Raw genomic sequence first — 24,743 nt, 5'->3', positions numbered from 1 at the left:
AGAGAGAGTCAGCACTTCGTGGTTGCCATGTGAAGGTATTCATTCATTTCTTCATTTACTGAAAGCCTTCTACGTGTAAAGCACTGAGTGTAGTCACAGGGACAGTCCACAGTATCATAGGAAACTACCCAACTGGGTGATTGGCATATGTGTTGGATCCCACTGGTCTATAGTGTGTACTAATAATTTAGTTTATTATTGATAATGATAAATATCTTGATGGTACATGATATTTTTCGCCGATCAGACATGTATTATCTCATTAGAGAAAAGTTTTCAATTCAACATACATTGAGTACCATCCGCATGCTGGGCAACTTATTGGGGATAGACAGCTGCCTAAGGTCAGGCTTTGCTCCTGACAAACTCACAGGCATAAATAGACTATTTGAATGCAATGCAATGAGCAAGTACAACAAAGGGATGGACATACTACTGTGAGAGCAACAGGGACCATGTGGCGGACCAACTGACGGTTGCATCAGCCAGAGCAGCATCTTTACCCCTCGGGCCAGGCTACTTTGGGAAAGCATAAAGCATCATTGGACCCTAGGATACTACTGTTGTAGGTGATCACCTACCCCCAGAAGTCTGTATCGGGTGGGGTATACAAGCCATTCAGTAGATCAGTCTCCCTGGCCCAAGATAACAGAGTGTTACACACAGCCTGCCCTTTCTGTCCTTTTAGCCTGAGTGCTCTGTGATCCTGAGCTCTGCCCTTTCCACCCAGAGCTAACTGAGCTACACCAGGGCTGGCAGGCAAGTACCCTCATGTTCAAGTTCCACCAGGCCTTTGGAAAGCTCTCCAGGCCCACTGATGCATCTCGTGATCCATGCCCCTGTTGCCATCAACCTTCACTGTCAATGGCTCTATTGAGTGATGTTAGCAGCTCACAATAGATTTATGAAAATAGAAGTCATTGAATTAGTCATTTGTCTTTGGATAGAAAAGACACCTTCATCCCCCACTGTCTACCTTTTCAGACCTGTTCTGTCACCAGGTGTTGTAGGTCTTTCAGCTCTGTTCTGTCTTCTTGTCTCGGTAATCACACCCTAACACTGGCCCTCACACCAGGATTACCTATTGCAGGGGTTTCCTGGAGTATCTCTGTTCCAGTTCATTCTTCAACCAGCTATAGGAGAAGCCCTCCTAATATGACCCCTATTTGACATCACTGTTCATGAGCTTCAACCCTGAATGGTCATGATCCTTCACTTTGACCCCATCCCCTTCCCAATGTCCCTCCCACTCTCCCTGGGCCACTCTTTCCCCTCAGCCACTGAAAAACTCCTGTTGTCCTTAAAGACCAAACCCCAGATCTCCCTCGGGGGTTCCCCAGGACAGTTCCATGGTCACACCTTAGTTCCTATCACACTCGGTTTCCATCTTTATGTCAGCAGTCACTACAAAGGTCTAGAGTCTGCCATCACCACTTTGGGTAAGCTCTTGAAGGACCAGATCTGTGCCTCAATTCACCTTACATCATTGACACTTAGCACAGAGACTGGCACGTTGGAGGAGCTCAGTAAGTGTTCATTCAACAAGTGAATAAAAGACTAATTCTTATTAGTCTACGTGATGGTCCTGCTGGTCTGTTACATTACCTGCAAATGGACCATTTACAAATGGACTATTATTTCCTTACATTTCATTCCTACAGACCATCTTGCACCTACTTCTGAAAGATGGTTTCTATTTTTCACATTTTCGTTTACATATTTTTAAATAGTGAGTCATTGCTTTGGAATTTTTTTGCTAAGTGATTTTTTTCACATTTTTTGGTATCTGCCCACTGGGATTGTAAAGGCTTTTAGTATGTCAGTTTCTTTGGTTTCTTTTTCCCATTCCTAAACTAGAGCTTTTGATGGTGCTAGGAAAACAGATAAGTCAATGCTTATGTGGAAGGAAGGATGGAATGTGTCTTAATAAAACATAGATTAATTATTGGACTACCACCTTACTTGAAGTTTTATTTTATCCCCTTCTGAGGAAACTAGGAAGGCATTGGGGATTGATTTTGATGGAAATAACTCCTATAGATAGCTACTTAACATCAATGACAATGACAGTGTTGATTTGTACCTCCCAAAAACCTGTATGGCAGGTAAATTTAGAACCAAATGTAGAATTTGATTCCCTGACTCCTGGCTGCACTCTCAAGCCTCTAGCCCAAGAAGCTTTCCAAAGAGGGACTTTGGGTCTCAGTTCCTCTCTCAATATGAAGATAGTTTCAAAAATTACTGACTTCGTCCTTCTGCATCACAGGGAATAATCTTGAAGCCAGTGTGCATTTGCTTACATGAAGGACCACTGCACAGTGGTTAAGTAGTTAATTAGTAATTTTCCAGTAGCTGAAATTAAAAACATAGTCCATGACTATGAAATCTTGATGTATTTCAGGGAATATTCAAATAAGATGACAAGACTTCTTAAAAGTCAACTTCTGTCTTTATTGCTATTGACATCCAACCTCAACTATGGTGCTAGTGACTCCTTAAAGTGGCATAGAATGTTACAGCTTACAAAGTACGCAACCTCGGGTGTTATCTTCTCTGTGGGAAGTGCTGGAGGGATGGTGACCAGCTGCCACTTCTCCCCAACCTCATGCTCTCTGCATCAAGCCGGCACTTCATCCTTCTTGCTCCCAGTCCAGGCTCTCAGCCCCATCCATTCTCCCTCCAGAATCTCCCTATAACACACATCTGATGTCATTCCCCCAAGCCAAACTCTCCATGGTTCCCATTGCCCCAGGATACAATTCACACTTGTTTAGATGGTTCTCAAGGTCCTTCAAGATCTATAGGTCTTCCTCTGGCCGCTTCTACTCCCACTAAGTTCCAGGACTTTCAGGTGCTCCAACTTCCTGCCAGGACTTGCATTGGCTCTTCTCTCTGCTTAGAACACTCCCTGTTTGCCTGGATAGTTCCTGTAAGAGTCCTTTCCTGATTCCCCGAGCCTAGGTTCAGCTATCCCCTCCATGGGCTCTCCTGCAGATAACCATGTCTGAATCACCCACTAAACGTAAGCACTTGGAAGTCAGGGACTTTTTTTTTTCACAGCTATCTCTGATGCTAAGCAAGGTACCCAGTACAGAGAAAGTGTGTACTAAATACTTATGAAATAAAGCATATGAGTGAATGAATACCTGGGTGAATGCATGAATCATCACTGCTGCATTACACAGTGAAAAACTTTTCTAATTCATTTTTATGAAATAAATTGGATTAACAAGGGTAGAAAACCTGCCATTGCAATCCCAGGCAAAGAATGAACCCCAACTCTTGAATTGTGTGATTATTGGGTTTCATGAGAAGCTAAAGAGAAATTTCTGCAGCAAGTTTGGGGATTCGCTCTGACAAAAGCAGCTGGGTCAAGGGTCTGTCTGTAAGGGGGCTGCGGGAGTGGTGCCCGGAAACGTCTCACCTCCTTCCACTCACTGGTCTTCCAGAGCTGTTTTCTAAGCCGAAGCTGGAATCTTCCACCACCCGCCTGGATCACGGTGAAAGCCTGAACCTGTGGTGCTCCATTCCAGGAGCACCTCCAGCCAACTTTACCATCCAGAAGGAAAACACGATTGTGTCACTGTCTCAAAATTTCACCAAGATAGCCTCAGAGAGGGACAGAGGGACATACACCTGCAATGCAGGCATTGGCAAGGTGGTCAAGAAAAGCAATGCAGTCCAGATAACTGTGTGTGGTGAGTACATCCTCGCTGGCTCAGAGAGTCTTGGGGTGGAATGAGAGAAAGGCAATTTATCACCAGCTGCCACCCTCTCCAGTCTGAAGGCAGATCAGACTGAGACAGGGTAACAACTTGGAGGTAAGAGGAAGCAGTGATATCAAGAGACCAAACAAGTGTGTATTCCTTCTTGGAGGACAGGAAAGAGGCGGTACAAAGAAAATGTTGGCAAAAATCAAGTTCATGGCTTTATTGTGGCTGCATGCTGTTGATGGGGCTGAGTTGGCAAGATTCTGGCTGCTGGAACAGGCACCCTCTAAAAGGTCAGGGAGGAAACACTGCTTACTCAACACTAAATTTTAGGATCTCAATTCCATATCCTGATCCATATCCTGGCTGACCAGCAGGGCTGGGACTCCTGGTGGGCCGAACATAGGTACCAGAACCACCTACAGCCGTGCTTCTCAGAGTGACTGTGCATGCAAAACCCAGTTAGAACACAGTTCCGGTTGGAGCCAGATTCCACATCTCTAACTAGATAGAGCCTTGGGGATGCTGGGTCCTAGACCACCCTCTGAGTAGAAGGGTCTAAGTGAATGGAGAGCTCTGGTCAAGCTGTCACAGGCTCTGTTGTTATTCAGTCATTGTCCTTCAGTTTACCCTGTGGTTGTGGTTTTAGCCAGCCAAGATTTTAGTCTCAACTCAACAAGGATTGTAGTCTATTGTCAACTCTCTCATCATGGAAATCCAAAGGAAATAATGCAAGAGACAAATGTGGGCCATTACATTTTCATTTTCTCTGTTGTTCTTGGAAGGAGGTCATTTCGTTTTATAAGCTTTATAAATAAGTGAACTTCTAAATAAGGACCTAGTAGAATTCTTGCTTCTTGGGGCGTGCAGTTTATGATCGGGAGAGGCTGAGGCACTGAGGATTTGTTTTCAAATAAAATCTGTTTGGTACTTGTTATATTTTTAATGCATTTCCTTATATCTTTTCTCAATATAACTGCCACAACATATGGATGTGTGTGCATGTGAGATGCATGGAAATATAAAAACGTATTTATTTATTTTTTTATATTTTATTTTTGAGACAGAGAGAGACAGAGCATGAATGGGGGAGGGTCAGAGAGAGAGGGAGACACAGAATCTGAAACAGGCTCCAGGCTCTGAGCTGTCAGCACAGAGCCCGGCACGGGGCTCGAACTCACAGACCGTGAGATCATGACCTGAGCTGAAGTTGGCTGCTTAACCGACTGAGCCACCCAGGTGCCCCTATAAAAACGTATTTAGGGGTATGTCATGTTTTTCTTGAACTTGTGTCATCCTTTTTTATTGATAGCATTCATTTCCCCCCTCCGTCCTCATCTCACACACACACACACACACACACACACACACACACACACACATCACTTGCCAATCTTAAAGGAGTCCTATAAAGGTAGATAAGGCAGGTAGACATTTAAAATTATAGTAAATGCGCCTAGGGGGGCGCCTAGGTGGCTCAGTTGGTTGAGCATCCGACTTTGGCTCAGGTCATGATCTCAAGGTTCATGAGTTCGAGCTTCACATTGGTTGTCTGCTGTCCGCACAGAACCCACTTCAGATCCCCTGTCTCCCTCTCTCTCTGCCCCTCCCCTGCTCATGCTGTCTCTCTCAAATAAATAAATAAACTTAAATAAAATAAAATAAATTATAGTAATGTTAGAGTTTGGAGAAGGACCCTCTTTAGGCTGGATGTTTTGTTTCTGCTTTCAGTCGTCATTCAGGTTGTCTCTCTCTCTCTTTCGTTCTAGAAATGCTCTCCAAGCCCAGGATTTTTTATGACTCCGGCCCTGAGGTGATAAAAGGACAGACCATAGCAGTCAGTTGCCAGTCTGTAAATGGAACCGCACCTATTAGCTATCACCTTGTGAAAGCAAATAGCATTTTGGAGAGTTGTAACATGGACTCCAATGAGCCTGCGGTATTCAAAGACAAGCCAACAAAAGATGTAGAATACCAATGTATCGCAGACAATTGTCATTCCCATACTGAAATGATCAGTGAAGTTCTGCGGGTCAAGGTGATAGGTAAGTTGCATGATCTTGAGTTCAAGCCCCGCATTGGTCTGTGTGCTGTCAACGCAGAGCCCACTTCAGATCCTCTGTCTTTCTTTTTCTGCTCCTCCCCCCTCATGCTCTTTTAAAAATAAATAAACATAAGAAGAAGAAGAAGAAGAAGAAGAAGAAGAAGAAGAAGAAGAAGGAAAAGAAAAGAAAAAGCTAATGCAGAATGCCAAGTGAAACTGTTGGTTTAAACTGGGTCAGCATTAGTGGCTAACATTTACTGACCCCGACTATGTGCCCAACCCTGTGTGAAGTGTTGTAGTAAACTATCCTCATTAATACTTACAGTAGCCATGAAAGGCCCATGATCACATTATCCTTGTTTTATGATGAGACAACTAAGGCTTAGGACAAACAGCTGGTGGGCAATGGGGCTGGGAATTAAGGCCAGGCAGCGTGGCTCCTGAAGCTGGCTTGCCACCACCCCTTTGTACTTTATCAGGAGAGATGCTGTCGAATCAGGCTGCACCCTCTGGGATCTGCCCTTGTGGTGGAACCCCACCCTCCCATCAGGGGCCTGGTCCTCCCTTTTTGTGGGAGCAGCAGCTCCGTGGTCTAGTGACGTACTGTACTCTTCAGGGAGGTGATTCATGGTCAGATTCCAGTGTGCTGACCAGTCAATTCTCATACCGATAGGAAGGTCTACTTGGGAAGACAATTGAGGATCAAAATTTCAGTAATTAAACATGGAAAAGATATAGGGGAGGACATCAAGTTCTGCTTGGATCTGCTGGGAATGAGAGGCCGGCAGGACTTCCAGGTGGAAATGCCCAGGTCAAAATCCAGACCTGGAATTCAGGGGAGTAATTGGACTAGAGCTATATATTTAGGCATTAAATGCCACATGTTTACGTGTTAAATGCACAAACAGAAGCTATAATGTGCGCGAAATCACCAGAAAGGAGAATGGAGATGGAAAGCTGAGGACTGAATTTTGCAGAAAGTCCATATTTAAGGAGCAAAAGGAAGAAAAACTAGTGAAAAAAGAGGGAGTGACAGGTGGGAAGGTAAGAGAATCTGGGCAGTGAGACATCATCAAAGCCCCAGAAGAAGCTGGGTAGCAGTTGAGGCCACAGGTGGGAAGGTTAGATGGGAGCCTATGAAAGGCTGGATTTAATCTGCTGGAGACTCAGGGATGGGATAGTCAGGGGATTGGTGACCTTTGGGGTTTCTTCAAAACCAGAGATAGAGGGCAGTTTCCGAAGCAGAGGACTGAAAGTCAGATGTCAGGAGTAGCGAGAATGTGGGAAAACGAGGAAGTGAGAATGATTGGTTTAGAACATCTATAAAAGGAAAAGGAGAAAACCAAGAATAACTAAAGGTGGTGGATCAAGATTATTCGTTCATAAGATCTGGAAATGCCATGCATCTTTGTATGCACAGGGAGTGAAATCTCTCTCTCTCTCTCTCTCTCTCTCTCTCTCTCTCTCTCTCTCTCTCTCTCTCATACACACTCACACAGAATAAAAATCAACAGGACACAGAGGTTAATCATATCTTCAGGCTAAGTGTGGAGTGAGGGGACGTGTCCATAGCATCTTGTGTTTAAAAAACACGTGGGGACAGGAGGCATCAGTTGCTGCCCTTATGGGCTAAGGGGGAGGAGAGGCTCTGAAGAATGTGGGATTGATGGGGCAGGGAGGGTGGTGGGAATGAACTGAGTAAAAGGATCCCAGTCTTGGTCACAGTGCAGCAGCAGGACAGCCATGGGCAGTGCTGTGTCATGTTCATTCTCTGTGGCCCCCCTGTTCTCAGTGCTGTCCCTTTCTCTGCCTTTCAGCCCCCGTGGATGAGGTCAAGCTCACTATCCTGCTGAATGAAGAGGTGGAGTCTGGGAAGGAGGTTGTGCTTCGGTGCTCCGTGAATGATGCCTCTGGTCCCATCACCTACAGGTTTTACAGAGAGAAGGAGGGCAGTCCCTTCTACCAGATCATCTCAAATGATACCTACGCCATGTGGCACAAGGAGAAGGCTAGCAAGGAACATGAGGGACAATATTACTGCACAGCCTTCAACAGAGCCAACCTTGTTAAAAGCAATCCCCAAAGCAACATACTGACAGTCAGAGGTGAGTCAGGGTCTCAACAGTGAGATATAGTGTGGTTTCCAAGAGCAAAGCCAAAGTCTCACCCCTTGTAAGAGGAAATGGGTGGCTGTTTAGCTCATTTCACTGAGGGTTGAGAGACCAATGTTCTCAAGGTTCTTTTATTGCAAGTGACAGACATGCACCCAAATTAAATATAGAAGAGGAATTGGTTATTATAAAAATTAGAAATTTCTCATATAATCGTAACTCCAAATTCTTGGTAGAGAGATATCAACTGGCCTGTCTTGGGTCAAATGTCCACCCATGGACCACCTGTGGCCAAGAGGATTGGGTCATGCAGAAGGGACATAGTTTCAGGAACCCACCAATGTGGGTAGAGGTGGCTTCCCAGTGAAGGAGAAGGGATGAATAGACCCCCAAAAAGTAATCTACTTCAGTCCAATGGTCCTTTAAGACCATAGCTGTAGCAAAAAACAAACCAAAAAAAAAAAAAAAAAAACAACCCAAAAAACAAAAAACAACATTTCTGCACCAGCTATGAACACAAGAGTCCTTTGGAGGTAGATGCTCATGTAAGATGCTGGATACAAGGACTATAAAATTCAGTCTTATTTGTTGCTTAAATTTGATATTATTTCTTGCTGACAGAGCAAAAACCTGTGTGTGCGTGTGTGTGCGTGTGTGTGTGTGCGTGCACGTGTGTGTGTGTGTGTGCGTGTGTGTTTCTTTCTTCATTTCCAGTCTTTCTTGCCCCATGGAAGAAAGGACTTATTGCCGTGGTTGTCATCGGAGTGATAATTGCCACCTTGATACTTGGAGCCAGATGCTGTTTTCTGAAGAAAGCCAAGGGTAAGTACAATTCTTTCACTGCATTCTGGCAGGTCGCCCTGGCCAGGAAACTGGCCATGGATGTGAAATGCTTCAGCTTCATGGACAGCTGGTACTCTGCCCCAGCGGGAACTGAGGAGACAATTGTTTTTCTCCTTGGGGGGGGGGGGGGTCACCTTGATAACCAAAGATTTGAGCTACAAAGCTTTTATTGCCCCTTGGATTTAGCTAGGCACACGTGAACGCAATGGTTCTTCTAGTTGGACAACCCAGAAAAGATGAATCTGGAAGATTGCATCTACATGTGATCAGAAGAAGCTGTTTCTGTGGATTTGGCCACACCTAGTCCTGCAGTTGGTAGAGTGGGTTGTGAGTGCTATGGAGACATGGAGACACGCCCCCCCCTCCCCCCCAACACACACACACTGAATGCCTCCCAATTAATCTGCCACTTGTGCCATGATTTCTACCCTGTGCTTGAGGTTAACCATGCACGGAAGGGAAGCCAGGATCACCCACTGACCCTCAGAAATCAGAGTCAGCTAGCCTGAACTCAAGGAAAAGGGCACAGTCCCAGTAAATTTCGCAAAAATGTTTGTGGAGTAAGGCTACTACCTGGGATGGGTGGGGCAGATGGATGAGGTGGGGCCCTGGGCTTTTTCTGGAGCAAGAAAGTTGCCACCCTTCTGGGAAGACAGGCTCCAGAACCAACCCCTTCCTAAGGTTGACCCTGGGCTTGGTCTCAGGCCGGCTTGGAATTAAAAGCAGAAGGATTGACGTCACTTTTACTTTCTGAAATCTTCTTGAATCAAAGCGATAATTGCCTGTATATCTGGCTTATCTGGTTCCTTTATCATTATCTTCATCTCGATCACATTCCACTAAGGAAAATCGCTCCTGGCTAAAACAGTCAAAATGTCAGATTCCTGAAGGAAATGATGTGAAATCTCTCAGTATAAGAGCAAGAAAAGACCTACTTTGTTTATGTGTTTATTTTCTTTCCTTTTAAAGGCAGGAAGAGATTTGGCTTTCTTTTCTCTTTTTATGGGTATTCAGCCTTCAAGAAAGTCAAATATGGCCAAGATGAGTTTTCCTATCTGGTATGGACATGGATATTTTATACTGACTTTGGATTTTCTCTTTCTCTTTTAAAGCCAAGCAGACGCCAGTGGAGATGGCCAGGTCAGTATGCGTATTTGGAAGAGACGTGGGTGGCTCTGTAGACATGTGGAAACTGTAGGGAAATTCTGGTCATCAGGAATTTTTTCTTGGGAAACTCAGAAAAATAAGGTCTTAGGTGTGCGTAGTGGAGGTGTGCGTGCGTGTGTGTGTGTGTGTACGTGTGTGCATGCGTGTGTGTTTGTCTCCGTGGAAGATTGCCAATCGCCCTTCCCTGGGAAAGAATGGCCTTATTCTGAGGCCATGTCCTTCCGACACTCTTACCTGTCAAATCCCCTTTTCCTTATGAAATTATACTGATGGTAGAGGGAATTTTTAGAATTTACTTTCTTGGTAAAATAGAGTTGGCCTAAAAAAAAAAATGGTTGTAATCATTTTACTGTTTTTGAAACCTCAAATCCAAAAGTATGGAAATGATAGCTCTGATGGTTCTGGAGAAAAACAGTAGCACAGGCTGAAGAACTCAGAGGGGTGGGATTCGCCTGATAAAGGCTGCCTGCAGTTCAGGTTCCCTTGGCCCTGACATTTCTTTTAACGGCAAAAAGTTTTTGTCAAATAATCTTAGAGCTGAAAACAATGTTAGCTTTCCACAGGAGAGGGTAAAGTTTTTGTAACTGCAGAAAACTCTTTAAAGAAGAAAAGAAAAAGAAAACTCTTCCTGGTTTTCTCACGATCTTTCCTTGGTTATTTTATTAGTTTGAAGTTAGAGCCAAAAAAAAGTCATCTATTCTTTACTTTTTAAATTTCATTTTAAGGCCAGCAGCGCCACTTCTGAACTCCAGCAATGAGAAGATGTTGTCAGATCCCGATACCGAAGCCAACAGACATTACGGTACAGTCTTGGTTTCCCCTAGTTGCTAAGCGTTTTCCCCAGCTGGCTACACACTCCCCTACTGGTCTTAGAAGCAGAATATGTAGGTAATGGGGTTCAAGTTGGAAGGGAAGCCCTGTCCTCAAGCAGGGGCACTTAATCCAATCAGTCATGGAAGGGTGAGTTGATAAATAAACCAATAACTTCGGAAGACAGGCAGAACATTTTATCCTAATTTTACCACCTTCTAAACATCCCAGGGAATGTGGAGAATAATTGTAATGCCGTGGATACCCATCCTGGGTTATCTTCCAAAACTTTGAACAGTGCCCAAGTATAATCATTATCCTTTTGTTAGAGAAGAGACCAGTTACCAAATTGGGCACTGGTAAAACATCTTCTCGGATGAAATTGTTTATTACAAGCACAAGACAGTTTCCTTTCAAACTTTGCCACAATTAATTAAAGTATTTCTCTGGTAGTGGAGGCATTAAAAAAAAAATGTTACAATAAAGGAATGCATACTTAGAGGCTGAGTGAAAGCTTGAAAGTAAACTCAGTAGGGTGGGGAGCCAATCCCTGGAGTTCTTAATCCCATTAAGTCTAGGAGAAAATTGCTCAAGCCTTTGAAGAAGGGTGCCAGCCACTTCCCAGAGGGGTGGTATAAATACATCACGCAAGACATCCTGTCCCAGACCACGTTGGGGGCAGTTTTCTTTATCAGCAGGTCTGAGAATAGAATGCTCATGTTCTTTTCTAATTGTGTAAGTGTTTCACAAGAATGAGAATTTTAGGTAGGATATGCCCTTTACAGGGCATACTTGAGAAACATGTTTTAAGAATTGAGCAATTCTTATAGTACCAAATCAAACCTTTAAAAAGTCAATAAAACGGCCTGGTTGGCTCAATCGTAGAGCATGCAACTCTTAACCTCAGGGTCATGAGTTCAAGCCCCACATGGGACGTGGAACCTACTAATTAATAATCAAACAAACAAACAAATAAATGGAAGAAGCTGGGAAACTGTATTCCTGAAGGCCATCAAATAGAACAGGAACTAAAGAAAGCACAAAATGTGAGACAATCCTTACTAGAAAGTGAATAAAACATTTACAATAGCAAAAGTAATGGGCCAATAAAGAGAGAAATGGGCAAATATATCATTTAAGAAACTACATACAGAAACATTTGGTGAATATTTAGTAAAAAGTAATCCAGTGTTATAGAGAAAATACCTTTTTGTGGTTTAAGGGGGGGGTTCTTTTGGTGATTTATACTATTTACACCTAAATACATAGACACTTTGAATTAAATGCTAAGAGGTATATTAAAATAGGATTTTCCCCCAAATTTCCAAAATGCAAGAAATACTCTAATTCTTATATTGTCTCTCCATGGATGATTTCACTTTATAAAATATTTTAATAATCACAATAAGTAATTAGTTTTAATACATAATGGAAAATCATATGTTCTTCAGAAGTATTATTTATAACATCCGTAAGAATTATTATTATGTTTTTATTCTTGAGAGAGCATGTAAGCAGGGGAGAGGGAGGGAGAGAGAGAATCCCAAGCAGGTTCTGCACTGTCCGCGTGGAGCCCTGTGCGGGCCTTGAACTCACAAACTGTGAGATCATGACTTGAGCTGAAATTAAGAGTCAGACACCTAACCGACTGAGCCACCCAGGTACCCTGAGAATTATTTTTAATAAAGAATAACTTGATTTTTAAAAATGTTAAAAAATTTTTTTACCCACTGAGGTGGCAGCCTGAAGGTACCGTAATTTTTTAAACCGTGTTCTCATGCATTCAGTCCTCCGGTTGGAGCAGGCGAGTTTGCTAGTTTCTGGTTATGGACCCCTTCCTTTAGAATTAAGCTTAACCTCAGGGCCCCCGGGTGGCTCAGTCGGTTAAGCGTTGGACTTTGGCTCAGATCACAATCTGCTGATCAGTGAGTTCGAGCCCTGCACCTGGCTCTGGGCTGACAGCTCAGAGCCTGGAACCTGCTTCTGATTCTCTGTCTCCTTCTCTCTTTGCCCCTCCCCCACTCACACTCTGTCTCTCTCTCAGAAGTAATAAACAAACAAACAAAAAAGGAACTTAGCTTCATTTCTAATGAGGTTGCTCAACGTGAACAATTCTGAATTTTGAACAACCCATAGGCAGAAGTTTTCCTCCCATGGGATGGTAAGCGTGTTCCTGGTGTTAAAAAGAGACCGCACAGTGGGCGGGATGGGGCTGAAGGGGGACCAGAAGGGAATCCAGAATCAGATACGCTGCTGGTTGCCCGCTATACTGAAGAAGTTAGGCCTGACTTCGTTTCTTAGTGGCACTAAGTTGTTGTTGTTGTTGTTGTTGTTTTTTAATGTTTGTTTATTTTTGAGAGAGAGAGAGAGAAAGAGTGTGAGCTGGGGAGGGGCAGAGAGAGAGGTTAGACACAGAAACCAAAGCAGCCTCCAGGCTCCCAGCTCCCCACCCATCCCCATGTGGGGCTCAAACTCACAAACTGCGAGATCATGACCTGAGCTTAACCTGAGCACTTAACTGACTGAGTTACCCAGGTGCCCTGTGGCACTAAGTTTTTTAAACATTATATGAGAAGCTAGAATTTCCATTGCCATTCATCCTAATTGTTATTTTTCAACTAGGTTACAGTGAAGATGTTGGAAACCATGCAATGAAACCAGCAAATGAAAATAAAGGTAATTATCTAATTTAAAAAAGTTTTTTTCATTAGAAACTTTACGTTAAAAAAGACCCCTAGGGAAAGAGCTAAAACTGTTAAGGCCTGGGGATGTTTCCCCACCTCTCTCAGTGACCCTGTCCCTGGCCACTGTGTATAAATGGAGATGGCTGGTTGCTTTCTCCAAAGATGCTATCTTGTGTCCTTAATGGAAAGTAACCAAAATTCTAGTGGGAAAGAACTGGGTTATACCTAACAGGGAACTGGCTGATTCAGAATGGGTTACTGAGTATTGTAGAGGACCTCCTTTCTTTTGGATAGTAGAAACAGGGATGTTTTTTATTTTTATTTAGTTATTTTTCATGTTTATTTATTTTTGAGAGAGAGAGAGAGAGTGTGTGTGAGTGGAGGAGGGACAGAGAGAGAGGGAGACACAGGACGCAGGGCTTGAACTCACGGATCAGGAGATCATGACCTGAGCTGATGTTGGACGCTCAACCGACTGAGCCACCCAAGCGTCCCATGTATTTTATACATAACTTAAAAATATTATTTTGTGTCTCAATATTAATAAAAATAAAACATACACTATAAAAAAATAAACTAGCATTGCTGCTAATTTTTAAAGACAATTAACAGTAGATTCCCTGCTACGGTTAAACCTCAGAAGGATTGGGCTAAATCGTAAATCGTTTCTCAAAATTCTTCCCCCCCACCCCGGGGCTCTATCACAGGAACTAAATCTAAAGAAGTAGGGTCGCCTGGATGGCTTTGTTAGTCTGCCTCTTGATCTCAGTTCAGGTCTTGATCTCTGGGTCATGATTTCAGACTCTGAGCGGGATGTGAAGCCTACTTAAAAAAAAAAAAAAAAAAAACCTCAAAAAGTAAACACCTGTGTCCTTGACCACATATCAATGTTTTCAGTGCTGGCGAGAAACCCCAACTCTGAGGCTTCAAAAATAAAACAATAATGTAATTTTGAGTTGAGACAAACTAATTTACTGGATTTCACTCTAGCGGCCCAACTGCTCTCATTAACTTGTTTTCCTATGCGTGTGGCTCATACTGTCAGAGCATTTTTAGGTGGGGGACCCTGTTCCCCATTTCCTGAGATCCTTTCCATCTTGGAGATAGCTTTCTATGCCTGTGGCTGTGGAGGAGGCTTCTAGAGTTAGCTGCCATGGATGATACTGGCTGTTTTCTGTGTCTACAGAGCTTTTACAAATCCTTCCCCTGTAGAAACAATGGGGACCTGGGCCGGAGGGCCTTTCCACATCCTGGAGAAAGCAGGACTTGTGACTGTCTTCTCTAGCCCAAGATTTCTCACCTACTTAGAATGGCATTAGGCCTGTGTCTGGCTTCCTCCTCGAAATATGGAATGTTATAATCATTTGAGTGGAAATCTCTAAGGCAGGCTGAGGCTCCCCAAGGAGATTTTGTCTCACCGGTGCTGTGGTTCTTTTGAGCAGAGCCTCTGACCATGGATGTGGAATACACAGAGGTGCAAGTGACCCCATCTGAGCCTTACCAAGGTAAACACCATCCCTGGAGTGATTCCCCATGTTTTGCTCTCTGCTTGGGTGTAGACAACAGAGTGAGGTGTGCTATGACCCGGGGACAAGGGTCCCCTCAGTCGGTCAGAAGGGGGGTGGTCAGCAGACAGGCCTGTTAGACGTGCCTATGACAAGAGCAGTGACCCCCCCGCCTAGGCTTCTGAGGTGTAACATTTCATTAATTATTGTTTACCTACTACTAACCATGAGTAAGTTTTATTGAGCAACTACTAAGCGCTAAGAAATGTGTTTGGTGAGAGACTTTGAGGGCAGCCTTACCCCTGGGCGTTTGGACTTTCCTCCAGAGATATGTTCCTTGCCCAAACCTAGCATCGTCCTGAAAAAGTTGCTTGCACACTGAGCTCGTGTAAATGAAATGCACGTTTCGAGGGCTTGGCTCTTTAAAGGCATGCTTGGGTAAAGGCTCTTGAAAGTACAGAGTGCCCTGCTGTGTAAACAGTGGCACTAGCTTCACACTTCAGGTTTTGCTTTCATGCGTGTGGTTCTCTCAGGGGCGGGCTGGCCTGGAGGCCACTAGTTCTGGTTCTGTGCTGGCTGAGACTGACTCAGAGTGGGCTGGTCCATAGCAAATGCTAGAAGAGCAATTTCAGTTGCTTTTGGTCCCACAAAAAACCATGCATACCTTCCTAGCTCTCCACCCTGGCTTTCCCACAGGCCCCTGCGCTCAAAGGAGCTCTCCAAAGCCTTCCTCCCCTCCTGGGAAGCTCATTAGGGCTATTGTCATGCACCCCCCCCCCCTTCCTGCTGAGGCTGAGGCCACTGCTGTGTCTATTCTGCCTGGCAAGCTGAGGGCCAGACCAGGCATTAGCCAGAGCCACGTGGCAAGGGCATCCCTTTGTTACCTCTAGCTCCATGATTTGGGAAGAGTTTGGGGTTCTTTCTTTCTTCCCTTGCTTAGGTTCTGGGTACCATGTCAGCAGCTATGTGCACAGAATCTTTCAGTAAGGCAGTCCCCGAAGGCCCCTAGGCTGTGCGCCGCGCAGTGGGGCACTGACCCTACAGTCTGCGTTCAGAATGGCCCCCTAGAGTTGGTACTCCCCGATCCGCACAAACGCTACACAGGGCGTCCCACTTCCAAGACTGGACTGGACCTGGGAATGGTGGGGGCCATGGCAGGCCTGAAATTCTCTTCTTCCTTATTTCATGGTAAAGTGGTTTGCCTGTTGGCAAGTTAAGGGCGGTGTTGGACCAACCCCTGTGCCAAGTAGCAAAGGTACGCGTGCAGCCCGCGGGGCCTCTGAGGTTCCCTTTGCAATTCTAGTCTCGGTGGAGCAGAAGGCCTTTAGACGCCTCTAAGCAGGAAATTGACAGGTTCCATGTGGCTGGTGCGGAGGACAGACTGAAAGCAGACAGGGATGGAGACAGAGAGGCCCGTGTGTTAACACCGGGCAACAAGGGATGGGGGCGGAGCCAAAGTGCTGGCAGTGGATGGGTTCCAGATCTATTTTAGAGACATCACAACACTGGATGAATTTTATGGCAAGGACCAGGGAGACGGAATCACTACAGGTTATGTGAGTGGACAACTGTGTGGATGGTCATGAGGTCTGAGACGGGGAGGAACAGCAGGTTCAGCTGGGTTAAGTATGAGATGCCCAAGAGGAGACAGCACAGGGCTCTGGTGCCCAGAACTGAGTATGGGTTGGCTCTGGCTACAGGGGCTGGAAGGGGGCTCCCCTCCAGCCTTCTCTGGTCCTGCCAACACCTGATGCACATGCCCGTCTGTCACTTGGGCTCAGTCCTGTGAGTAACAGCTTACTTCCCTTTAAGGGGACTTCAGACTCAGAAGGAAAGAGGAACCATAACAGGAGGGCAGGGCTGCCCCAGGGTTTTGATGATGTGTAGAAAAACTCTGCTGTCCCCATTGACCCTCCAAACTCCACTGGGAGCTCAAGGAGACAGTCCTGAAGCTCCTCACAGAGGGCCAGGCCCTGCCCCTCCGGGGCTGCTAGTCAGCTCAGGGCAAGGTGGCTTCATGAGCGCTCTGCCCAGTGCCTGGGAGGCCTTGGATTTAAAGTAGCTGATGGAGAAAGGAAGCAGGGTTTCTCCTTGGAGAAGCATCCATTTTCCATTCTTTTGGAAATGTTTCCATGTTAGAGTATCTGGTTTTCTTTTTCTTGCTTGAAGGTCGGGGGCGGGGGGGGCTTTCGAGGGAAAAGAAGTCCCAGGACGGGGTGAGGAGGGAAGCTTTTCTTGACAAGCTGTGTGCAGGTAGCCAGCCAAGTGGTTACCTTTCCCCAGGCTGCTGTGGGGGCCTCGGGAGAGCTAAAATGAGTGTCTTGTGGGTGGAAATGGAGAGTTTCTAGAAGATTCAAGTTGAGCTTTCAGAACCCAGCCTCGTTGGTGCTAAGGGACAGCAAGGGTAGGGCAGTCCTGAAGTGGGTGGGTGAGGAAACGGCTCTGTGGGTTCAAGGCCAGTGATGAGTAAACTTGATCTGGTCTTGGCCAATCCAGTTCCCTGTCCTCAAAGCTCCCTCTTCTACAGCTGGGGTGGAGGAGGGGCTGGGAACCCAGTCCAGCTCTGACTCTGACTGGGCAGTTGCCCAAGGAGTCACTCGGGGGATGGAAGCCGGGTGGGAAGGAACTCGTTAAACCGTTTTGTTGCTTGTTTGCTGTGAGGCTAATTGCTGGGAAAACCCCATGACGTTGAAGACTTCTCTTTCTCTGTTAACAGAGAAAAACAGGAGCCAAAATAAAGCACCATCCGGAAACATCCCTGACAGCAGAGACAAACAGCCTGCTGGCCTGGGTTAGTCATTAGCAGGCAGCTGCATTGCAGGGGAGGTGGTGACGAGCGGCGGGGGGGAGGGGGGGGGGCTCCCGCCCATCACCGAAGGGCAGAGCAGGGGGGCAGCGGGAGGAGCCGCTGGGGCAGCTGCAAGTGTAGCTGCTCAGCCAAGGACGGAAACCAACAAGCTGATCTGCAGTTATAAGGAGGAAGGGAGTCAAGCGTGACTCTTGAGTCCAGAGGCTGTTAGCGTGTCCCCAAGGTGGCCAGAGAGGTCTACCAGCAACTCTTGTGTTCTGGGGGGCGGTGGAGCTTACAAGGGTGTCCAGGCCCCCACGTTGGCCACCCAGCCCCCTCCCTCGATTCCTTCCCTGTGGCCCCCACTCCCATTGTGGGGCGGGGTCGGAGGAGGAGCTGGCAGAGACCCCAGAGCACCTATATTGCTTATCACAGCATTGTCTGTCCCATGGCCTGGGGCTTCTGAAAGCTCCAGTGTGGGTGTGATTTGCCTTTTCCCTCCCGCTTCAGCTTCAGCTTCAGCTTCCACCTTGTCCAGCAAACAATAGGTGTCAGGATCATACTGAAGGAGTGACTTCCCTGGGCCTGACATTGAGCAGAATCCCTTGGGAATGTGAGAGATTCCCCAGGAGATATGGGAAACCCTGGAGCTTCCCTCTACACCCCCAAATCTGGTGCCACAGAGGGAGCCTGGTATAAGCATCTCTGCTGGCCTCTTAGAGAACGGCAGGTGTCCGTTCTCTAAGCTGAGAGCACCTGGTATCTCAGTCACTCTAGTGAGTACCAACTCCTGTTTGGTGCCCTGGGCGGGGGCCCATATGAAGACTTGTGCGAGGCCCTGGCCACCCAAAATGTCCCAAGTTCACCTGCTGGAGTCTGAAACACCCCCTCAGGCTTCCTCCTGGTGTTCAGGTCCTGGCACGGGAACCACCGCCATTCAGTGTCTAATGAATGACCATGATTTCAATTCTAAAATCTAAAACCTCAGGGAGCAAGCTGATTATGCCAAAGCCTTCCTGAGGCCCGGGGGACCTGAGATAGAGGCACCCGCAAACTCATTGACTGGTGCCGTCACTATCTCGTGAAACCTTTACGGGTGCCTCCAGGTAACTGCATTGACTGGGAGGTGCACCAGACCCCTGGAGAAGCTCCGGGCCCATCAGGGGACAGGCAGTCGTGGGGACAAATAACATCAGCGTGGTTGTGGACAAGTGTCCCCAAACTGCCGTGGGAGCACAGGGGACCTAGCAACTGCCCTGGGCCCTGAGAAGGGGTGCATGTGTTGGGGTGTATGCAGGTGTGTGAGGATATGTGTACCCAAGTGCGGAAGCAAAGCCTGTCCTGAGACTCGGAGGATGAGGAGGAATGGGGCAAAGAGAAAGGGCCGGGCCAGCGGTGAAAGGGTACGTTCAGGGTCAGGGGGCATCCCTGGGGCCTAGGGAGTCAAGGGTATCTTGGTGCAGTTAGAGTCCGTGGACATGCCCCAGCCACCTGCCACCAAGAAAAATCACATGGCGCTGAGCATGGTGGCAGGAAGCATCTTACCCGGTCTGGGGCTTCATTTCCAGATCTGTAGAAAGAGAATGTTGGCCTCATGGCATGAGCCACCTTTCTACAATGAGGCTTCCTTGTCCTTTGTGCAGGTGAGAGGAGGTGGGGGAAGAAGTGGGGTCCCATCCTGTTTCCTGAGGGTTTGTGGGTGTGTATGTATGTGCATGCTGTGTGTATACACCCTCTATGATTCATACAATGCATGTAGATACACTACGAGTGTGTGTACAAGTGTGTGTATACACAACCTGTACACCTACTTCAACTTAAACAGATGACCATATGGGTGCTTTGTCCTCCAAACCCTGGGTCTCCCCTGAGTGTGATCCATACCCTGGCTGGTCATCTGTGCGCCAGTCCAAAAGAGTCCAGACCAGAGGATCTCAACCCCGTCTGCCTATTGGAATCCCCTGGGAGCTCTTAAAACCCACCAATGCCAGGGCCACTCCAGAACTAATCAGAATCAGAATGAGGCCCACGTGTTGGAAATCAACTAGCCCCGCTGTCAAGATTTTAAGTGGTTCTCGGTCCCAGCTGATCCTTAACATCACAGATGAGGCCCAGGCTCGAACCCAGGCCTCGGGTGATTGGGAAGTCATAGCCCAGCCTCCTGGGAGGGGCGGGGAGAGCAGTTGGACACAGGAACGCACTGGCAGGGAAGGAGGTATGGGACCACTGAGCAGGAGGCTGCAGGCCTATGCTGGGAACCCCTCCCCCTGTGAGTGGTCCAGGTGGACCCATAATGGCCTGTTGACTTCATACTTCCAGACAGAGAGTGAGGCTACTTAGACCAGGATCTTGTAAAGCCAGGGAATGGCCTGGGCTTAGTGGCATTAAGGTCTCCAGGGCTTGCTGGAGACAGGCACTCGTGAGGTGGGGTCGTGGGTAAGCAGGGAGCCTCAGACACTGTCTTGCTTCGGCAGTGGGCCGACCTGGTGCCCGGAGGCAGCTGTTGACCTGTGCTTGATCACTTTCCAGGTCTGGAAACCAAGGGCACAGAGACGGTGTATAGTGAAATCCGGAAAACTAATCCTGGTGAGTGAGGGCTTCTGACTCCCCGAGCCTGGGGGACGCTTCCTCCTGAATCATCCACGTGGGCCTTGGGAGTGGGCAAGGAGAAGGAGCAAAGGAGGCCCCTTACACCGAAGTTGTTGACTGTCTCTCCCCCACCACTCTTCAAATGTAGCCACATGTTACATGTGCTATAATTTAGTCAATGAATGCTTATTAAGTGCCTGCTGCAGGCCAGGCAAATAGGACTTTGCATATTCGTACCCAGCTGATGGGATGTGCCCTGGTGCCACTGTGTGCTCACGTGACCCCGAGAGAAGCAGTGCGGCCCTGCCTGTTCTCGGAGGCCAACCAGTGCACCTCACCCGCCCCACTCCCCAACGGGCCCTGGTGCACGGGACCGGGGCGGGGGTGCCCGAAGGTCTTAGTGCTGTGCTTTGAAGACCTTGGATAGCTTCAGCCTTTCTGAGAACCCCCTTTCCGCCTGGGGGTGGGGTACAGATCTGCCCCCATTTCCTTTGATTCTTCCTTTCTTTGATTCTAGACCCCAATTCAGTTCCCATCTCCATTACTTCCTCATGAGGAGCTCCCCCCAGGACTGAGCACAGTGCCCAAGCAGTCATGGGCCTGGGGAAGCTCCCAGCAATAACATGTGTGTGTGTGTGTGTGTGTGTGTGTGTGTGTGTGTGTGTGTGTGTAATTATTCTATTCCATCCTGGGTAAATGAATGAATACAAAGATTACTTTTAAATTCTGAAAAAATAGGGGCGCCTGGGTGGCTCAGTCGGTTAAGCGACCGACTCTTGATTTCGGCTCAGGTCGGGACCCTAGGGTCGGCTCCGTGCTAACAGCACAGAGCCTGCTTGGGATTCTTGCTTTCCCTCTTCCTCTGCCCCTCCCCTGCACTCACGCTCTCTCTCTCTCTCTCGCTCTCTCTCTGTCTCTCAAATAACCTTTAGGATAAGTAAATTCTGAAAATCAGTCACAATCCAAAGGGCATAAGATTCTGGGGGAACTAGTCACTGTGAGTGTATCTTGCTTTGTATAACAGACCTGTATTTAAGTGGAAACTTTGGGAGAGCCTGGCCATTCCAAGTGCCGTCCCCAGACCAGCAGCCGTGGGTGTCTCCGGACCAGCCCAGCCCCACGGAATCAGAATCTCCAGAATCTGAACTATAACAGGCTCCCAGATATCGCTGGTGCTGCCAGCGTTTGAGGAGCACTGTCCTACCAGAAAAGCCTACTTTTTATCTTTTTATATTTAATATATATATTAATATATAAATATATATTTAATATATTATTAAATATATTTTCATGGGTAGAGCAGAAACCCAGCCTCCTTGTGGAACTTGACACTGACTGACTGATTTTCAGAAACCATCCCCTGGGGGCGTTTTTGGCCTCAGTGTCTCATTTTGTATTCTCAAAATATTCAGAGCCAGCAAAATGCAAATTCAGAAATAAATAGGCCTTCTCTGTCCTTCCAGTGTAACAAAAAGCTAGAGTTCTTGTAGGGCTCATGCTTGGTCCTGTTGGGTAATTTTTTTTTTCCCCAAGACATTCTCTTATTTTTTTTTTAATATGAAATTTATTGTCAAATTGGTTTCCATACAACACCCTGTTGGGTAATTGTGTGAGAATTGTATGAAACCCCTCTGCTCTTCTTATGGTCCCTGAAATTGTTCATTTTGGGTCGCTTTAGTTATGCAAAACCTCACATTTATTGAGCGCTTACTGTGTATGCCAAGTGGTCTGTGTTACAATATCTCTTTCAATCCTCACATTTAAGTCCCATTTTACAGATGAGGATACTGAGGCATAGAGCAGTGAAAACACCTGACCAAGTTCACACAGGAGGCAAGTCCCCAGACTGGCCCACCCTGGACCTGAACTCCAGGCTCCTGATCAGGCTCCCGCAGGGATCCCCCACCCCAGGACCAGAGGCCTGGGGGTCTGCGGTGGCCTGGGCCAGCAGCTGGAGGTCCTTTACAGCTGGCTGGCGAGGGCCACACCCAGTGTCAGTATGAGATGCCCTGCCCTGAGACTGACAAAAGACAGATTAACAAGGAGAAAAACAGTGATGAGTAAGTCCTCAGTGTGGTTAGAACTGGGGGCTTCTTTAGCACATTAGGCAAGAACAATACATTTGTGGAGAAGTGACAAAACAAATGGGAAGGTAAATATCTGGGGGAAACAAATGGAATAAGGTTTGTTTAGGCAGGTCCATCTCAGCACCGCCTTTCTGTCATCTTGGAGGCCAGAAGCCTTCCCTGGGAGAGGGACTCATGGCTGTCTTCATTTCCCAGGAACTTCGGCTTCTGGTCAGATAAGGGAAACTCCTGGAAGGCTTCCTTCTGCATCCTCCGGCCCCAAATAATCCTGTGCCAGTGTGGCATATTCGGGGGTGGCATTTACACCTGCTTTAGGGCAGCTGTTCAGACGGTTCTCCGTGCCTGAGTTCTCAGTCCCCCACCCTGGGAATCTCGCTGCTCCCTCTGGTCTAGGGCAGGAATGGACCCCAGGGGTTCAGGGTGGTGAAGGGCCCTGTTTTGCTCGCAGACATCTGAGCCCCAGTCCTGGTGCTGCCCCTTAGCAGCTGTGTGACTGTGACCAAGATGCCTGACCCTTCTGAGACTCCAGGTTCTTCAGCTGTTGCATGGAGATGATATTAAATGAGAAACAGGGGGTGAGGTTAGCTTGGGGGGAGATGGGGCTAATTACCCCAGGCACGAGTCCGTCTACTATCCCTACCATACGGCGAGCATCCAATCCGTGTTAGCCAAAAGATGCAGGAGAAACTTGAGCCCTAGGGTTCAGGGCAGGGACCAGGCACAGCCGTCTCCCTCCCCACCCCGACTCCCAGCCAGAGCCCCACTTGGGCCATCAGGAGTCAGCTGGGGCTGGGACTCCTCTGTAACCTGGTCTCTGAACAGGCAGCTGGCTCCTGCCCCAGCGGTTGCGGGTAGAGAGAGCCCTGGGTGTTGTAGCCAAAACCACAGTGCTGCTGTGAAAGTCTGTGTGCTCACCTTGCCTAAGAGGCTCCCGTCCTGGAGGCCAAGGGAGCTGCTGTTTCCCAGCATTTCCTGCTCGGTGGCTGCTCCAAGGCAGGAAGCTGTAAGCTCCTCAGTCCTCTTCCTGTTCTTTCTTTCTGTCCCTCTTACTGCGAGACGCCCGCTCTTTGTTCAGTCCTCAAAACCATCCTAGGGTTGACGGAGGTTTTACTACTGTTCCCGTCCTGCAGATGGGAAAATGGGCCCGGAGGCTAAGTAACTCATCCCAATCCTAAGGCCAGTGATGGCAGAGCAGGGACTCGAATGCCGGGAGCCCGGCTTCACGTTTCCTCCCGGTCCTGCCAAAGGGACTGCCTGCTGCTGCCCTTTCCAGCTTTGTTCGGTTTCACATTACCATCCGCTTAATTAGAGGATTCAGTTCTATTAACAGCCTGGGGGTGCCTGGGTGGCTCAGCTGGTTGAGCGTCCGGTCTTTGACCAGCTCAGGTCAGGATCTCACAGTTCATGAGTTCGAGCCCCGTGTCGGGCTCTGAGCTGACAGCCTGCTTGAGATTCTCCCCCTCTCTCTGCACCTCCCCAATTCACACGATCTCTGACTCTCTCAAAATAAATACATAAAGTTAAAAAAAAAAAAAAAAAAGAGTAACAGCCTGGTATGGTCTGGGTGACCCTGGGTGAGTCGTGGAATCTCTCAGAACCTTGGTTGCCTTGTCTGTGAAATGAGGGGCAGGGGCTCAAATGTAGATGGAGCATTCTCCAGGTGTGTTAAAACACAAACGGTGTGGTACCACCACCCAGACTTTGTGATTTCAGTAGGTCTGGAGTGGGACTAATTTGTATTTCTTTTAGTATTTTTTTAAAATGTTTATTTATTTTTGAGGGGGAGAGTGAGCAGGGGAGGGACAGAGAGAGAGGGAGACACAGAATCTGAAGCAGGCTCCAGGCTCTGAGCCGTCAGCACAGAGCCCGACGCGGGGCTCGAACCCACGGACCGCGAGATCATGACCTGAGCCGAAGTCGGACGCTTAACCGACCGAGCCACCCAGGCACCCCAATTTGTATTTCTAAAAAATTCTCACATGTTGCTGCTGTTGTTCTGGGGACCACACTTTTAGAAGCATTTTCTAGATGCCCTCACTTCCCTTCTGATTATACCTCTGTTATGTTCTGCTTCTTGCTCGAAGAGGTAGGGTCTTTCTTACTCCTCAGCAATCCTGAAAGGATACTGGAAGGACTGGCCTCAGGGTTGGCCAGCAGAGAGAATCTTCCAACTCACATACATATGTGCATGTGTGTGTGTGTGTGTGTGTGTGTGTGTGTGTGTGTGTGTTGGGGGGAGGAGGGTGACACACAATAAAATAAAGACCTTGGGGGAGGTGGGTCTCTGGACAGGTCGGTGAATGGGCTGAGTACAGAGCTAAGGCTTATCTAACCTTTCCTTCTTAATTTTTTATTCTTCCCATCTTAATTTCTTAGTTCTCCCCACCTTCCAACCAGCAGCACGT

General features: G+C 47.3%; 1 protein-coding gene across 9 annotated transcripts in view; it reads left to right on the top strand.

Moving 5' to 3' along the window:
* Window positions 1-24,743, top strand: part of PECAM1 (platelet and endothelial cell adhesion molecule 1) — a 73,877-nt gene that overhangs the window by 36,439 nt on the left and 12,695 nt on the right. For 4 of the 9 annotated variants that reach the window (XM_042967532.1, XM_042967529.1, XM_042967531.1 and 1 more), the window contains 10 exons: window positions 3,450-3,698; window positions 5,480-5,755; window positions 7,572-7,859; window positions 8,580-8,687; window positions 9,821-9,848; window positions 10,601-10,677; window positions 13,308-13,361; window positions 14,812-14,874; window positions 17,591-17,665; window positions 20,192-20,248. In XM_042967532.1, the coding sequence (XP_042823466.1) occupies window positions 3,450-3,698; window positions 5,480-5,755; window positions 7,572-7,859; window positions 8,580-8,687; window positions 9,821-9,848; window positions 10,601-10,677; window positions 13,308-13,361; window positions 14,812-14,874; window positions 17,591-17,665; window positions 20,192-20,248 (1,275 nt within the window). The remainder of the gene's footprint in view (window positions 1-3,449; window positions 3,699-5,479; window positions 5,756-7,571; window positions 7,860-8,579; window positions 8,688-9,820; window positions 9,849-10,600; window positions 10,678-13,307; window positions 13,362-14,811; window positions 14,875-17,590; window positions 17,666-20,191; window positions 20,249-24,743) is intronic. The other 5 variants (XM_042967534.1, XM_042967533.1, XM_042967536.1 and 2 more) reach the window with 3 other exon arrangements.

Source organism: Panthera tigris, chromosome E1 (genome assembly GCF_018350195.1).
Source record: "Panthera tigris isolate Pti1 chromosome E1, P.tigris_Pti1_mat1.1, whole genome shotgun sequence".
Classification (NCBI taxonomy): Eukaryota; Metazoa; Chordata; class Mammalia; order Carnivora; family Felidae; genus Panthera; species Panthera tigris.
Note: the sequence above shows the minus strand (reverse complement) of the source record. Positions and strands in the feature narration are given on the sequence as shown.